We start from the raw sequence: 17,832 nt of genomic DNA, 5'->3' as shown, positions 1-17,832 counted from the left end.
GACGACAAATACGCAGAGCAGATCTATGCCAGGGTGACGACGCCCATGTTCAGTGGGTGCCAGGCACCGTGCTGCGGGTGGCTCATGCATTATCTTGTGAAGTCCTTCTCACGCTCGGTCCCACAGGGTTATGCTATTAGGAGCTCTCTGAGGCGAAGGAAAGCTAAGTAAATGACTCAAGGTCACACAATAAGTTGACCTGACTGGCCTCTGACCTCAAGTACTCTGACCCAGCAGCCATTTGACAGTCTTCCTTCCTACGAGCTGGTGAGACTCACCACCAGGGGAGGCCGGGCCCCATTCTGTTCTGAGCCTATTTTGTTTCCAGCTCGGCTGGATCCTGTTGGGTTTGGGCAGAGAGCAGGCTTCAAGTCAACACCGAAATGGTGTTTTTCTGGAAGGCCTCTGTAACACACTGGTGCCCCAGCCCCCTTGTCTGAGTCCCCAGTGGACCGTATCATGAAGTGGCATTTGCCTGGCCTGGCCGGGAGACAGAACTCCACTCTCAGGCAATTTTGGGTGGTAACGTGATTCCATTTGACCCCACAGGCTGGCAAGGCCTGGGAAATGTCAGCTCACACTTGTTTCCACAATTTCTAAGGGGGTTTCCTTTGCCCTCAGTATATCCTGCAAAGTGCCTACAGGGAATGGCCGTCCTGCTTCCTTGCTGCCGAGTCACTCTTTAGGGTGTCCCTCGGTGCCAGAAGGGGCTGTAGAGCCTTGGCTCCTGTGACACCAGACCCCTGTCTACAAAGGGCTCCCACCAAACAAGGCCGTTCCACTGTCATCTTTTTAAAAAAATTTTTTTAGGGGCGCCTGGGTGGCTCAGTCGGTTAAGCGTCTGACTTCAGCTCAGGTCACGATCTCGCGCTCCGTGAGTTCGAGCCCCGCGTCGGGCTCTGGGCTGACGGCTCAGAGCCTGGAGCCTGCTTCCGATTCTGTGTCTCCCTCTCTCTCTGCCCCTTCCCCGTTCATGCTCTGTCTCTCTCTGTCTCAAAAATAAATAAAACGTTAAAAAAAAATTAAAAAAAATTTTTTTAATGTTTATTTACTTTTGAGAGAGAGGGACAGAGCATGAGTGGGGGAGGAGCAGAGAGAGAGGAAGACACAGAACCTGAAGCAGGCTCCAGGCTCTGAGCTGTCAGCCCAGAGCCCGACGCGGGGCTCGAACTCACAAACTGTTAGGTCATGACTTGAGCCGAAGTTGGACACTCTACTGACGGAGCCACCCAGGCGCCCCTCCACTGCCACCTTCTTAAACACCCTCCAGACGGTTCTGACCCACCCAACAGGCACGTCCGACAACATGGATGGAGGTAGCCTAGCCATCACGGGAAACCAAGAGAGAAAGAGAGGAGAATGCCTTGCCCAAGGCCCAGAGCTAAAATTCCCAGCAGCTGAGGTCTGTATCCACCCTGAGGGCTGACCTCAGGGCACCGTCTCCTCTACCTGAGGCCAGTGGTTCTCAAAATGTGGGCTGGGGGTGACTGGCAACTTCGGCCTTACGGGGGGGGGGGGGGGGGGGGAGCTTGAAAGGACTGCAGACCCTCGGGCCCCAGATCTTCTGAATCAGAAACAGATTTAACTGGCCCTCCAATGATGCTGGAGCTGTTGAGAACCACTGGCCTAAGCCTCTGCCTTCTCAGCTGGAAGGTGGAGCCCGATACCAGTAGGAATGACTGAAATTTGAATTCCAACCCCTCTATGCATCTTGGTCCTTCCCTGAAGCCTGCCCCACACGTGAGTGACACCAGATACACAGGGGGCTAGAAACAGACACTGGTGATCGTACAAATCTTAGCACATGGTGAATGATGCATTGCCAAATCAATAAATGGGGAAATCGGCTAGCTCTTTGAGAATAACACACTAACAACCAAAAACGTCAGCAAACACACACAAAAGGGAACCTAAGTGAAAACCAAAGCCAGCTTCCACTTGTCTTGGTGAATCCAGAAGTGGTGAGGGAAGAAGCCTTTAGGGACTGGTCTGCCACTGTGCTCCACAGGCCCGGAACTGCCAACTGGACTGTGGGAGTCTAAGGTTCAGCAAGCCCTAGGCCCCTGTCCCCACTCTCCTACCCTATCCTCCCATGAAGAGGGCAGTCTAGGCAGGTGACTTTACAGTGGCTCTCTTCATCCATCCATCTATCTACCCATAACCCATCCATCCGTCTACTCATCATCCAACCATCCATCCATCCACCCACCTATCTACCCATCACCCATCCATCTGTCCATCTACCTATTACCCATTCATTCATCCACCCATGACCCATCCATCCATCCATCCATCCACCTCCTGTCCAACAAATGTTATTAGGCAACTGCTGTGTGCCAGGTCCTCTGGCCAAAACCCCTGCCTGGGGCCAAGCACAAAGCTAAGCTAAGAACTATGTTGGAAGTGATGGGGACTTGTGTGGCGAGGGTCCTTGCAGGCTGACAAGGGCCCCCTCCCCCATCCCCTGTGCAGCACCTGCTCCTTGAGTGGGAGTTCCTGCTGTGGTCCTTGAGGTCACCTAAGCAGGTGACCCAGCCCCGGGCACTTGTCCTCTTGAAGTCAGGTGGCAAAGTGTCACTTTCTGCTCAGGAGTGGGTTCCTGGGGGGGCTCTTTGGCCCTGTCACCCTTCCCAGAAAGTGAGGAAGAGAGCAGAGGAGGGGGTACAGGGGACCCGCGTGGGGCTGCAAGAGCCTGGGACCCGTGACCTGGAGGCTAGGTGGCCACTCCAGCCTCCACCCCATGCAAGTCCCACGCCACTGGCGCGAGCAGGCCTGGCTTGGCCCTGGGAGAGGGTGGCTACCATGGCCCCAGAGCCTGTTCTTAATCCATGGGGGTCCTCCCCCATAGCCCTTCTGGAGCAAAGCTGAACCCCATGGTGGCTGAGCGGCTGTCTCCTTGCTTTATGTGATTATAAAAATGATACAGAGCTTGTTGTAAAAGTCAATCAAGTCAGAAAAGTAAAAATCACCTCAATCTGGCCACTTTTACTATTTGATGAGCAACTTTTTACACACACGCACCCCTCTTTAGCCTGTGCTGCTCTGTAGCCTGCTTTCAAGGAAAAAAGAGCTATTGTTTCCAAGGCGAGGACTTCTGAGCCCCCTGCGCTGGTGTGGCCCTGTGGCCCCAGGCTGGGCAGTGTGACGGGAGGGACTCCCCGTGAGGCGGTGGCCCCATCTGTTCCCCAACAACCACTGTGGGTGACTCTCCAGGCATTGCCCAGGGCATTCACCACATGCTCTTCGATAAAACATAAATTAGCACAGAGCTGGATTTCTTCCTGTGGGGGGGGGGGGGGTGTGTGGCCTTTGAAGGATTACTTGCCAAGCTTGGGGGAGGCAGCGTGGCCGAGAGAACGTGCACACGCACACCCCACACATGGTGGGAGATCTGGAGCCCAGGGGGCTGAGGTGGGGCCTGCTCCAGGGGCCCCCGGTTGGCCCTTCGGGCAACAGAGTGACCTCCAGCCTGCGGGCGGTAGGTACTGTTGATATCACTGTACAGACGTGCCATCTCGCCGGGATGTCATCAGAGCACATCGGCAACCCCTCTCCCTGCCCATTCCCCCTGCTTGGCCAGTGGGATCGCTCCTGTGGCCTGTGACCCTGGAAGCTGCCATAGTCTCTCCCTGGAGCCAGAGCCTTACTGTGCGTCTGCTGGCGTCCAGCTCAACCGCTCTGGGCTCTTCCGACCCTGTGGTCAGCTCAGATCCTAGACCTCCCCTCTTCAGTGCCTTCCCCGGGCACAAGGCCACGCCCCTCGGTGGCGACCACCCGGGCTGGCTTCTCCGCCTCCCTCAGCCTGTCTTGAGCCTGGGCAGGTCCCCTGTCAGGTTACACTCTGTCACACCTCCAAGCTCTTTCGCCAGGGGCCTCCTTGTCCTGTTCTGAATTCCTACTCCTTTTTCAGGGCTTGAGCCTCACTTCTTGTGTCCCCTGGACTGGACTAGGCCTCACCTGGGGGGGCTCCCCCAGCTGCCCCAATACTGCTTCTCTTCTCCTCCTCCTGGGCTGTGAGAGCATCTGTCCCTCACTGACTGAACCCTGCTGAGGGCCGGGGCCATGCTTGAGTCTCTGTGTTCCTGCCAGCAGGTGTTTGTGGAGCATCTGACCACAGGGGTGCCCACCACCACCTTAGGACGCAGGGGCCAGGTAGGTGGTCCCTTTCTTTCTTGTGTAGGTGAGAAACTGAGGTTCAGAGAAGCCACGGGGCTTGCAAAGGTCACTCACCTAGCGTGGAAGGAGCAGGGCTGCTCAGCTGGGCGCGGAGGAGCCGGCGGTGACAGATGGACCACAGTCCCCGTTCTTGCCTTGCACACGTGCAGTGAGGCTCGCGTGGGCGACTTCTCTCTGGCACTAACTGTCAAACCACAGCTGCCGCAGACACTCACGCTTCTGACTTGAGGTTAGCTGGGTTACAGCCTCCCGAGGGTCACGAGAGGCTCCGGGTCCCTCGCTGGGGAGGCCCCAAGGTGCTGGGACCGGGCAGGGCTCCAGCCAGAGGCCTCGGCTCCTCAGACATACTTCCTTCCCGGCTGGGATTCAGTCTGAGGCAGGCTCTCCGGACCCTTCCTAAATCAGCGAAGGTCTGCTGGGTCAGGGTTCGCAGCTACCCCCCTACCTCCCATTTGGGGGTTCACTGCTCTGGGTTCTGCCCAATGGAGGGGGTTTTCCCGTGGGAGGCAGGGCCCTGCGTGCACCACTCTGACCCAGAGCTGGGCAAAAGGCCAGGGCGTGACCTTTGTGGGGCCTCAAGGCTCCTGGCAGTGACTGAGGACATGGGGCCAGGACAGGCTGACGCTTGCAGCCTGTGTGTGCGCCAGGCTCGGTGTGGGACCCAAAGGGGCAGAGGCCCGCTGGGGTGAACTCCAGCATCCTGAGTAGGTCTAGGTCTTCTGAGTCACCGACGGTCACTGACAGCCACCGAACCCTCTGTGGGATGGTGGAACCACGCAGTCAGGCTGTGAGGACACCAAAGGCCCAGCCTCAGGCCCTCATCCCTGCCTGGGGGAGGCTTCCCCTTCCCAGCATTCTGTGGATTCAAGTTTGGACTTCTGTCTACCCCCTTATCCCGTCCTCTGTCCTCCCCCAACAACCAGGAGGACAGGGGCCCAGAAGCCACCCCAACCACTGTGGGGTTTGGTTCCCTCGCCTTTCTTTCCAGCCAGCAGGAAGCACGGGCCTGGCTGAGGAAGGCCAGTGGTGGTGGGGGGGGGGGCCGGCGGAAAGAACAGGACAATGAGTGCGCAGCTGCAGACGTCGAGGCCTTGCCTCACGGCGAGAGGGCTGAGCCCGCGGACTGAAGCGCCGAGTGGGGTCTGGTCAGGGCTGGGTTCCCCTGAGCGCGTCCCAACAGCTGGCTCGTTCCGACCGTCTGGGAGGCCATGTGGGGGCCGTGGCAGCTGCACTGAGGGAGAAGTGGCTGTCGGAGCCTCTTGGGGACTCCACCCTATGCTCACAAGGGGCCCAGAGGCCACGGTCTCTCGCCCAGATGCCTCTGCCGGGGTGGGAGCCCAAGGTTGGATGAGACCCGTCCGTGGCTGCTGCCCGCCTTGGCAGCTGCTCAGAGGAGAGACCGGGGTAGGTGGGCCTCGGGGGCTTGGAGCAGGTCCAAGTCAGAGGAGACGCCGTTTCTTGGGAAGAGCCAGGGGGCCTGGAGCACGGCCTCGGCTTCCTCTTCTCGCTTCTGGAGAAAAACCGCAGGCCAGCTGTGCTAGCTGATAATTCTGCAGCTCCACGCCCGCAGGCTCCCCCAGGGGCCTGGTGTCTTAGGTGGTGGCGGCAGGTGGCCCTCGGGGCTTTGGATGGAAAATCGGGGTTGGGAGAGGAGGCTGGATTGTCCAGGGAAAAGGGCACAGACCTGGATTCCTTACGGTTTATGGTCTAAACGGGAGCACTTTCCAGAATGAAAGTGAGCGGTCTTAATTACACCAGGACAGCAAATGTAAACTGGGACTCTTCAGGGCAAACCAAGGTGCATGTTACCCTACTTATCGGCCACTTCCTAGCTGTGTGGATTCGGGCAATTATATAACCTCTCTGAATTCTGGTTTCTGCATACAAAAAGCTCTACTATCATGTGCTTGCCTCTCAGGGCTGTCGGAGGGATTAAAGGAAAGAATGAAATTACGTGAAGATTTCTGGAAAAGCCTTTGGCATAGAGTGGGCTTTGCTGGTCTGTTCTCCTCCTGTGAAGAAGTGGGGTCCCCGTCCTTAAAAGTAAGCAAGGACCTGTCAGCTCTTCGGGGTCCTCATGGCGGGAGAGCCTAGCGAGGGTGTGTATACAGCTGGAGTCGGATTCCAATCCTTGTGTCCTCCAGGGGGCTGACGGCGGCAGGTGGTGGAGCCCCAGACTCCGGCCCTGCCCTCATAACTTCCTGTATCTGACCAGGGTGGGACTCTGGCGGACTTGTCCCCTACCTTCCTTCCAGGCCGTGGTGGCTTCTGTGCACGTGGAAGCCCCACCAGGGCCCAAGAGCTTTGCTGACAGCGGCTCTTTGGCCGCCAGGAGCACAAAAAAGCCTGTGTGCTCCTGTCGTCCTGAGATTGCCCCCGTGTGGAAGCAGCCGCCTTCCCCGCAGGGGATCTGGGAAGGCTGGAGGCAGAAAAGGAGGACGCTGCTTGCATTTTCTGTGCCCGTTCCTGGGGCCGGAGTTAGGGAAGGAGACTGTTCCAACCCAGAATTTTTAAAGGGCTGAGTGCAGGGTGCCGCTCTGCCATAGGACCCTGGGTTGGTCACACGTCTCCAGGCCTCAGGTTCCTGCTGGGAGGTGGGGTCAGGGTCGGCTCTGTCCGCCTCAGCTCCCCGTTCCCGTGGCCGTGTCCATCGCTCTGGGAACCTCCGGAGATAGGGGCGCTCCCTCAGACACCTCGGTCTCCTGTGTCTGTCTGGGCAGAAGCAGCCTCAGCGAAGGAACGAACGCGTGAGGCCGGAGCCAGGAAGTGAGCCGCTATTTGTGGCGTCGGCGCTGTGCAGAGGCCGCCCCCACTCCCAAAAGCCGAAGCTGCTACAGGTGGAAGGGTGTGACCCGCCAGACGCCCTCGTGCGTCGCCCACACTCCAAGGTGGCCTTATGCGGGGAACACTGTCCCAGCAGCCTCAGCCACTGGCTCCTTTGTCCTCGGTTTCCTTTCTTCACCCCGAGAAGGTTCTGCTGGCTACTGGAGTCCGTGCTTGCTGGAAAGACGGTTTCTCTGAAGATGTCAGCTCCGGGGAGGTCTTGAGAATAGGGTACGGCCCTCAGCAGACTCCTGCCTGGCCAGTCTCCTCCACGAAACGTGCAGCCAGAGCCCCAGGTGGCAGTCAAGGAAACAGGAAGTAGGTGTGCAGCCCAGGGTTGCCTCTCAGGGTGGGTGCAGAGTCCACCTCAGTGCTGAGCCAGCAGGTGGAGGCCACGTGGCTACCAGCCAACTCCGACTTCAAAACCTTCGTCCCAGGCAAGAAGGCCTCCTCACCCCCAACCCTCCGGAGATCAAGGAGAGAAACTGGGACACCAAACAGGTCACCAAGGTTACTTACAGCTAAGAAACAAGAGGTTTCCAAAAATGAGGCACTAAAGCTCCAAAGAGGAGCTAAAATCCCACTTTAAGACTTGCTGACCAGGGGCACCTGGGTGGCGCAGTCGGTTTAAGCGTCCCGACTTCTGCTCAGGTCATGATCTCGCCGTCTGTGGGTTTGAGCCCCACGTTGGGCTCTGTGCTGACAGCTCAGAGCTCGGAGCCTGCTTCGGATTCTGGGTCTCAAAATAAAACAAAAATAAACATTAAAAAAAAAAAACCCCAACTTTCTGACCAATCACCCTATCAATGGAAGGTCTTGAAAAGTCAAGTCTCCCTACTATTAAACATAAACAGCTCCTATATTCTTACCAAGAGAATGTTTGACCATTCTCAACAATCCCAAAAAACCACTTTTTGTGCCAGGGGGAAAAAAAAAGGCGATTCTCTTTGTTTTTTGGTACAAAGAGGTGATTTTATTAAAGCACAGGGACAGGACCTACAGGCAGAAAAGAGCTGCCAAAAAATGACCGTTCTCTTGTTGACCCCAGATTTGGGGATCTTCTCCACTGTTGGCAATGTAACTTATATGTTTTGAAATTTTACTTACTTTCATTTGAAGGGATGGGCAGAGGGAGAGAATCTCAAGCAGGCTCCACGTTCAGCGCAGACCCCGATGTGGGGCTCGATCCCAAGACCTGGGATCATGACCTGAGCCGAAATCAAGAGCTGGGGCGCTCAACTGAGCCACACAGGTGCCCCAGTTTTAATTTGTATTTTTAACTGGGGAGATTAGGTGTTTTCCCCATATTTGTGGGCTACTGTATTTCCTCTGGGAACAGCCTACTCACATCCTTTGTTCATTTTTTTCTACCGACTCTTTTTTTCTTCTTAATGATTTATAGGCACTCTGCATTATTGACATTGTCATGTATTTTTTTTTTCCTATTTTCTCTGTCATTTGTCTTTTAATTTTGTTTACGTCTCCTTCTGCAGTTTTACACTTTCACAGTGTCCCACGCGTGTCTCTTCCTGCGGCCTCAGTGTTTCATGTCGTGCTCAGAATCTCTCTGAGATGATTCAGCTGCTGCTTCAGACGTTCTGAGAAACAACGGCCACAAGGCTTGCCGTGGCGGCAAATCATGCTTATTCAAAAGAAAACGTTTATTTTAAAAATAAGAACTGTCACCCCAAGCATTTATTTAAATATTAATAGTTACGGGTAAAAATTACAAATGGTACAACAAAACTAACAGCTTTATGTTCACAGATGGTGAGACGCTGACAAACGAGAAAGGAGATCTATGTACATGGAGATTTGGTTGTTATGAAAATGCATACGAAGGCTTAAGAAACGGTCTATTTATAGGCTTTGGTGGAGCCATAATCCCCAATTTTCTACTGGCTCCCGGTGCTGCTTGGGGACCAGGCAAAGGCGAACGGGGTCCAAATATGTTGGAGGGTTTACTTTTAGCAGATATCCTTCTGCACGTGGTGGACCCCCTAAAATGTGACAAAGAAAAGAAAACGAAAATGTTAAATAAAACCAAAAGCGAACAGTCTTCTTGCTCTTAACCTGCGCGGACCTATATAATCAGTCCGTGATTTTCCTTGGTCTTCCGTGTCTGTGCATTTGCTGCCCGCAGGGGCCCCTGTAAGGAAGTTTCTGTTACAGTTCGAGGAATGAAGGATTACTGCCCTTCACACACTTTTGCCTTGAATTTGTCTTAGACGTTTCTTAATTCTGTGACTTGAGATGGACAGCCCTCCTGTGCCTGCCCCCACCCACCCCTTTCACCGCTGATCGTCAAACCTTCCCTCTGGACGACGACATGGCCCAGATCCATATTCCTTAATCTATTCTGACCAAGTGAAGGAAGCGAGAATACTTCGGCTTACGGTCCCAAATGCCCGGACAACAGACACTCTGGAATGACTGTGACTGCCCAGTTCGGAGAAAGGTAGCTGCGTGGGCGAGTGCCTGCCCGCAGGGCTGTGAGCAGAGCACAGAGGGGCCTCCTCCTGGACCCGCAAGGGGGAGGCTGCAGATGTGGCTCCCCGGGGAGGCGCTTGGGTCTGCTTGCGTGTCAGGGCCACGTCACCGGCAGCCGGCTCTCTAGCCCACTCTCACCTCCTGCTTGCTGCCTTTCGAACCAGGCAGGAGCCCTGGCCCAGCCAATTACAGAGTCCTTCCCGCACCTCACTTCCCTCACTGACCCAAAGATATCAGCTTTTCTTTTTCTCCCCACAAAGAAACCAAAGGAAAGGGTCAGGGAGCCAGCATTCTACTAGGATAACAGCAGAAGCCTCTCCCTGTGCGGGCATTTTCCAAGGCTTGTAACCGCGCTGAGTCTATGCCCAGAGGTAATTCCATGGCATCGGGGTATCCAAGTGGCCTCCTATCTCTGAATTTGGGGGCCAGGGTCTGAGGACATTCTGGTAGGGCTGGGTGAAGAGTGGTTTTTCCACATTTTTAAACTCTTGCTGGAGGGCAGTTTTACTGCAGAACTGGCAAAGATCTGCTCCACCGGCAGAGAAGCAGCCTTAAATTTCCCTACGCTGATTTCCTGCTGAGAAATTAAGCCCTGAGCGAAAACCTGCTGTTTATGTTGATTTACAGAATGAATCTGCCAACAGCAGTTTCCATTTCACCCGGGCCATCCATTTTACTCCCACTCAGAGGGCCCGGAACACAACCGGTTCATTGTGTGTTATTCTGGAGATGTAAAACTCTGAGGGCGGGGTGGGGACTTAAGGTCTCTGGCAAAGAGCCACTTGTATTCTGTTGCTGCGCAGACTCCCAGCCAGGTGAGCAGACTGGAGACTGGGAAACCATCACAGCAGTTTAGTGCAAATGAGGAGAATGAAGCACACGTTCGAGGCTGCTACAAGGGCGGGGGGGAAAAAAAAAGTTACAAAACTCCGTGGTTTTGGCCAGTAGGGATTAGAAAAGACTCCCATTGTAAACACGCAAGCTAATTAACAACCAGCATCAAAATTGGTACTGGCGTTTGGGTAAGTGTGAGTTTTACAGTTTCTTCTTAGGTTAGCTCTAACCCACAGGGCAAAGTGCTTCACTCTTATAAACAGAAGTCGGGAAAACTGGAAAGGGAGCCAAGGGCAACGAACACTGAAATATGGGGTGCTCTGTCCGAACAAGTAAGAATGGTCAGATCATAATCATGTGTGAGGGATCTCCGTGGGCGACGTGCAGAAATGAGGGTGCTCGGGCCAGGCGTGGGCCAGCCAGAGTCCAGTCCTACCTGGGACCTGGAGCCCCGGGGCTGGGGAGAGGCTCACGCAAGCCTTCCCCTCGTCATAAACCCCAGGGGTCTAGACCAGATGCCTTTTACATTCTCCTTCTACTCCATGAGCTCCTGAGGAAATGGCTATTTCCCCAAACGGAGGAGTAAATGAGCAAAGTACAAAAATGTCCCCACCAAAGAACATCTGCTGGTCACTTGCGCACTAAAAGCCACAAAATTAAAGTAACATTTACTAATGCCTTTAGCTTCTGTACCCTGGCAGAAGGATTAGCATGTACAAGATGCTTGTTTATGGACTTAACAGGAAAATGACAATTTGGTAACATTTGCCTTCCTTCCTCTTCCCCCAGCCCAGTTTTGTTTTTTATTACCCAGAAGGAAAGGAGGTAGAAAAACTGCAAAGAAAAACACAACAGCTTGTAAAAGTTTACCGAGGACTTGTTCCCTCTTTTCTGTAAGCCCTTTGTGTTGGAATGTGCAGGTAGCTGGGGGCCGGGTTCTCCAGACTGATGGGAAGGTCACGGTCCCGCCAGACCTTACTTACCCACAAGGCAAAGGCAGAGGCTGTCAGAAGAAGGCGCTGTCAGGACCAGTGCAATTACCAAGAATAAGGACACTGCACAGATCATCACCCAGGACCCGACTCCCTGCGGGCGTGCAAACAGCGCCCCAAAGTCACCGCATCCCAGCCCAGGGGCCAGGCAAGTGTGGGGGAGGGGAGACACAACCCTTAGAGGCCTGGTTGACATGACCTTTGGGTTCACCTGCTGTGGCCTCTTCTCTGCTACCCTGCAAAGGTGGGGAGATTGGCTCTCCCCAGGTATAACCGAACTGGGAGCGTGGAGGACTGCCAGGTGGAGGCCCGCACGTTCTGTAGCAGTGAAAGTGGCATAGCAGGTACTGATGGTCATAAAAAACAAAACCCTTTGTTTACTCAGCCAGGATATGATTTATAATATTTTAGGTGGAAAAGTCCCTTAAGAAGAGCACTGATAAAAAAAAATACCCCCCCCCCCCCCCAGGGTAATGTCAAAACGGGAGATGTTCGTGCAGACTAGAAAACCGAGGCGATAATCAATTTAGGAGTAGAGATTAAAAAAAATCTGAAACAAATGTTTCTGTTTGGGCTCAAACCTTAATCATCACCCCATTAACTGGAGAGGCGACGTTTAACGACAGTCTGTTTTAATAAGAGCTTCAAAGCGAACCGGGGCCGCTCCGCTTCTGGCCGCTCCTCCCTGGCCCGCCACCCCACACACCGCAACGCAGGACGGACGTACCCTTTTGTCTTGGAGCCACCGAAACCAGTCTTCCTCCTCTTAGACCTCTGGGAGGCTGGCATCCTCTTCCTCTTTCTTTCATTTCTGGTCTTATTTGCAAAGTAGTGAGAAGATACGGGCATTTCCTCATCGGACTCCACAGGGGCATTTCTTCTGGTGCCTCTGCTGCTGCCCGGACTCACCCGGGGGGAACCGTCATCGGCTGCAAGCAGACAAGGCAGACGTTTACACGCGATGCTGTGCTGGCCCGGGTGCGCTGACTGATGGTCCCTGTGGACGGACACAACACAGGGGTGCGGTCTGGCGGACACCCAGCTGCTTCCCGGGGGTCCTCCTGCCACACGGGTTCCACAATTCTGCAAGAACTGAACATTTCTCTTTCATGTCACAGAGCCCCAAAGTCCTCAGTGGAAATTTACTTTTAAAGCAAAAAGAGCAGAATTCATTAAAAAAGCTTGAGATACCTTTTTTTTTTTTTTTTAAAGTAAACTCTACGCCCAATGTGGGACTTGAACTCACAACCCTGAGATCAAGGGTCACTTGCTCTACTGACTGAGCCAGCCGGGAGCCCCAGAAGTTTGTGACGCTCCTGAACTTAACTAGAGACGTCAGGTCTAGCTCATACTCTGTTGTGTATGGCCTTCGTCCCTGTGATCCTTCGGGCAGCTAATCCCGTGAGGCTCTTCGAAAAGTAGGGAGTGCTACATAAGACCAATTTACCATTTTACACGTGCTGGAAAAAGCGCCCAGTGGAAGAGAAACATAACCAACTATGTTCTGCACCTCATCTTTGAATGGTTACTTAGTGAACGAGTGTCAGAAAACCCTGGGCCCCATTTATATTCTTTAAAGTCAGAAACCACTTCTTTACGTTATAGCTGTAAACATTTCATATACTATGCAGGAAACGGGTCTGCATGAAAGCGCCACTTTGCAAAAAAGGTGGCTATTTCCACAAGCACTGGCACCCTAAGGCACCTAAAAAGCATAAAACCTCTCTGTAGGTCAACAGGGATCCCAGCTACATCTCCTTTCCTTTCCTTCCCCTTCCTTCCTCTTCCTCCCTCCCTTTCCCTTTCTCCTTTCCTCCCTCCCTCCCTTCCTCTTTCTTTCAGTTTTAACTAGGCTCCATGCCCAATGTGAGGCTTGACTGAATTCACGACCCTGAGGTTAACAGTCTGAGGTTAAGAGTCACAGCCTCTACCGACTGAGCCCGCCAGGTGCCCCCCAGCTCCATTTTCTGAAGGAAGGTATTTCCTGGCCACTCCAGCCACCCTCCTGCCTGGCAGGAAGGGCCCTAATCCCCGGGCCTCCTCATCCGTCCAACACTGGTTCACACGGGGAGGCAGCGAGGCTCTGGCAAAGCTGTCGTCCCGTCATCCTAGCTGTGGGACTTGGACATAAAAAGGCTGTGAAATGGGCGTAGTTCTGAGGATTGAATGATACAAAACAGGCAAAGCTCTTGGCACAGCGTCTGTCCCTCAGTAAGTGGGAGCGATCGTCACCACACTGTGGGCTGTTTCCACAGAGCAGCCCGTCTTATGTGGGCAAGAATCCCCTTCCAGACAAGTTACTACACTAAACAAATGTTAAGTTCCTACCAATATTCAAAGCAAGGCTCTTAATGGAATAATTACCATGCAGAGGAATTTTTTAAAAATCCCACTTTTCAGCATTTTGTTAATGGATAAAAAACGAATGAGGAGAGACAGAACTTGAAACACAGGCTCACTCATTTCTCATCCTGCTAATCTTTTCCATTAGCCTTGAGAAGAACCCCCAGCCATTTGTTACAGAAACAGGAAAAACACTGAACTTGGCTTGTCTTTTGCGTCTCACTGCATGGCAATATGCTGGAGGAGGGCAGAGGAACCGGCATCTTCTATAACAAAACCTTCCTCGTGCCGATCTTCTCCTAGTTAATCCTGTCTGGTAGCTCAGTGATGAGGTTCACAAGGAGAGGGGCGACGTGACAGGCCGCATCCTCGGGATCGTCTGCTAACAACAAGCTCACTTGGGCAGATTCTTTCCAGTAACGATGAGATTATCTAGCATTCCAACTACACGTTCATTTTCCCCAAACATTTAAACTCCTGAATTTTATCTTTCCACGTGTTTGTCAGATAACGTGTGCCTTCCGCAGATAAGGAAACCAAGCACAACGAGGTTATTGTGGCCTGCCAGGGATAGCAGAGTGCGACGGTGGCAGATTTGGATTTCCTTGGGCACTTGCCTTTAATAGAACAGGAACTCCTGGGCCCAAAGGTTCTCCTCTGGGCCCTATTCCCAGGCCCAAGGACTGGCACTCCCCGGGGGGCTCACCAGTGTCCTCTAAGAGGTGCCTGGCACATCACAAACACCGGGGGCTGCTCTGGGCACTTGAGCGTCAGTGTGACAGGGTGTAGGAGGCACTGACACAACCCAGAAACCACAAAATTCTAATTCAGTGACATGCGGTGCTTCACGTTAAAACAGGCTTTTAGAAAACACGTATTTAGCTGCATACTGCACCTGGCAATGTCCACTCCAAGTATTTCTGCAATATTGGAATCACTTCTGCGCCGTATTTTTCCAGTTTGTCTTCAGTAACGCCATCAATTTGAAGCAAAACCTCAGGATCGGAAGATAAAGATTCTGTGCATGGGCATAAAATTAGGAATTTAAATGACCACCCATGGAAAAGCCACTGAATTCGTGCTCATTCGCTCATTCAGCGCATGTCTGTCAAGTGCCAGCTAACTGCAGGGCACCAGGCACCCGGGCCAATTTTCTGAAAGGCAGTTAGTGCCAACAGAGGCGGCAGACAGGTCCAGAGGACAGGAGCCCATCATGCAATTCCAGTAGCAAAGGTGCGTGAATCTGGGCAGACGGTGGGGGACAGCACGGGACACGAGGCGGGGGAAACGGGAGGTGGGCACCCGTGCAGCGGGTCTCAGAGCTGAAGCACACTTTGCTGTCGTCCACTGTTCTCACAACAAAGACTTGTCTAGCTGCGACACTGATGCTCCCTGTTTCGGAGGACGCCCACATTTCCATTTCCGGCTCTGACTTCTCCCCTGCACTTTAGACACGCATATCCAACCCGAGGCCGTCACTGAATTCTTACTCCATCCCCAACCCAAACCCGTTCTTCCTCCAGTCCGTCCGCAGGTGGGGTGAAGCAAGTATTTGGACTGGAACAAGCGGGCCATTAAGAGTCCTCTGCAGACAGACGGCACATCAGCCTTGTAGCTGGACAAGCCCGTCATTTTAAAGATCGCTCTGGCTGCTGCATGGAAAATGAATTGTGGGGGAAAGAGTGGAACCTGGGAGCCTGGAGGAAGCCACCGCAGGGGCAGGCAAGGGCGCAGGGGGCCACAGTGTGGCGGTGCACTCGCACGGAAGAGGGGGATCCAGGGACACTGCAGAGGCTAGGTCTGCAGGATTTATAGATGCACGGGGCTAGGGAAGGGAGGAGGAGATCATTCCTACTATTCAACTTGAGCAAAGGAAAGAAAGGGCAGATCTCAAATCTGTGATTTTCACATCATTCCTACGTCGAGAGGAGAAGGGGCAGACCAGCAGGATCACGGAGGGTTAACAGAAGACGAAGTCGGACCGGCAAGCAGAAATGCAGACCCTTGAAAGAATCTGTCCCTTTTCTAGAAAGATGTTGGAGTTATCGGCCGACTTTGTGGAAGATTAAAATGTGCAGAATGTTCACCTCTGGAGTTAAGGAGGCCAGGGAGGAAACTACGCTAAGAGCCTACCAACAAAATGCCGTATTCCATCAACTCTGAGACACACTTTTCCACGCTGTGGCGTTCCTGAGGTCAAGGTGCAGCTTACAAGTGCTGACGGCCAGATGCCTACTGCCGCCTGCACACGTGAGGCCTGGTCATGGCTGTCCGGGCTGTCAGCATGTGTGCAGTTCACCTGCCCCACGAGATGTCCACCAGAGAGCACAGGACAAGTGACTGTGGATGCAGAGAAGCTCCGGGTAACGGGGAACAGATCTGCCACTAATAAAACAAGTATCTGTCTTTGAGGAAATGGCCACGATTCTGTACCTTCTTGCAAGCAACAGCCAAGCGCTTCGCATGCCCTACAGAAGGGCCCCCAGAGCAGACAGAGCAGGGTCACATTCGTGCTTCTGAGATGTGCCTCCGCCCGCTGATGCTCTCTGGCATCATCAGGGAAACGCCACCATCAAATCAGCGTGGGTGACACGGGCTTTGATTAAAATACTGGCGAAAAGAGTGGACCATGCTAAAAAAGACCGCGTCACTAACATTCTCAATGACACGAGGGCAAACAAAAGACATGGACGACTGAGTCAGAAACTGATTCCGAAGAGTCAGGCTTTGAATATGAACTTTTACAAGTACCTAAATCAACTTGCTTTGATTCTATGCATTTTTCATATATGCAGAGAATTGTATAATGATAAAAATCTATATGTAAATAAGTAAAAAACAATTCTTTCAATAAAAGCACCATGTCACCACTTAATTAGCACCTTTTTTTCTTCCTTAATTGTCTATAAAATAGCAGTGTCTTAACATAGACGGTGGCTCAGAGTTGATGAAATGCTGTCATGCCCTACAGTGGCAGGAACAGGAATGGAAATGAGAGAAGGTGTTGATCATGGGATTTTATGAAGGAAGCGTCCAGAAGGTAATGTACACTCATCAGTCAACTATGTGGACGCCTAATTTTACAGGAGCAATCCTATTAGGATCGGAGCTATGGAAATAACTCAGGTCAGCACGTTTTTTTCAACTGAAGACCAGCAGTGTGCTAGGGCCGGGTTCAAAGAAGCATAAAACATAATGTCTTTTCATAAGGAACTTGGCTCCTCGTGGCAAAGGCATTTGTGCATAACATGGCCAAACATCATAAAGCGGGCAGATAATGGACACACAATCAACGAGTGACAGTTGGTGGTAGAGATTATAAATATCCACATCCCAATGTCTGGCATTAGAGGAAGAAGTATAAAATTAAAATTATACTGTATGTCTGAATAACAAAGTATTATATGTAACTTAAAGGCTGTATTTCATCTTACATTTGTTTTTCTGAGCTTTCAATTTATTTATTTATCTATTTATCTATCTATTTATTTATTTATTTATCCTTAGTCTGATCTCTATTATTTAGAGTCTCTTTTTTTTCAATATATGAAATTTATTATCAAATTGGTTTCCATACCTGAGCCTTCAATTTAGAGATTAAATAATGAAAATAAACGGAGCTATATCAGAGCACTTAAAAAGTTTCATAGCAGGATTAACTTTTGGTTTATTAATTTACGCCACATAACAGAAGACTCACACACACCCACCTGCAAGCTTCTTGAGAGTGACAGTATTAAAAATATTAAAGTAATGGACGCCAAAAACTTTTCCCAGAGATTTGCAGACTTCCGTCAGTTCTCCAAGACATTTCTTAACTATCTCTTCCCTCTGAGACATCTTTGCCACCAAAGCTTTCTGCTTCTTCACACTGCTGGAGTTTTCCGTTTCCATAAAGTCTACCTTTGTGAGAAAGAAAGTGATCATAGGAGTGGGGACACGTGCGCTTGTATCCAAATATAGGCTTCGTTTAATCCTTAACTGCATTTTTTGGCTTTTGTTTTTTTGTATTTCGGTTATGCCAAGTAGATACTGGAGGCCCCTTGGGAACAGGGGCTGAGCACTTCTCCTCTGTCCATCTCCAGTACCTAGCACAGAACGGCTTCTTAATAAATGTTTACCTAACGAATACAGGATGATTCAGAGATCGGACAACCCATCGAATTCACTTTGA

General features: G+C 52.1%; 1 protein-coding gene across 1 annotated transcript in view; it reads right to left on the bottom strand.

The window, feature by feature from the left end:
• Nucleotides 1-8,645: 8,645 nt before the first annotated feature.
• The window catches only part of BLM (BLM RecQ like helicase), an 87,960-nt gene continuing 78,773 nt past the window's right edge, over nucleotides 8,646-17,832 (bottom strand). The window contains exons 19-22 of the mRNA XM_042940934.1: nucleotides 17,369-17,561; nucleotides 14,554-14,676; nucleotides 12,043-12,244; nucleotides 8,646-8,999 (exon numbers count right to left, since the gene is read on the bottom strand). Coding sequence (XP_042796868.1) covers nucleotides 8,822-8,999; nucleotides 12,043-12,244; nucleotides 14,554-14,676; nucleotides 17,369-17,561 — 696 coding nt within the window. The 3' untranslated portion in view covers nucleotides 8,646-8,821. The remainder of the gene's footprint in view (nucleotides 9,000-12,042; nucleotides 12,245-14,553; nucleotides 14,677-17,368; nucleotides 17,562-17,832) is intronic.

This window comes from Panthera leo, chromosome B3 (genome assembly GCF_018350215.1).
Source record: "Panthera leo isolate Ple1 chromosome B3, P.leo_Ple1_pat1.1, whole genome shotgun sequence".
NCBI lineage: Eukaryota > Metazoa > Chordata > Mammalia > Carnivora > Felidae > Panthera > Panthera leo.
The sequence above is the reverse complement of the archived record's forward strand: the minus strand, read 5'-3'. Positions and strand labels throughout refer to the sequence as shown.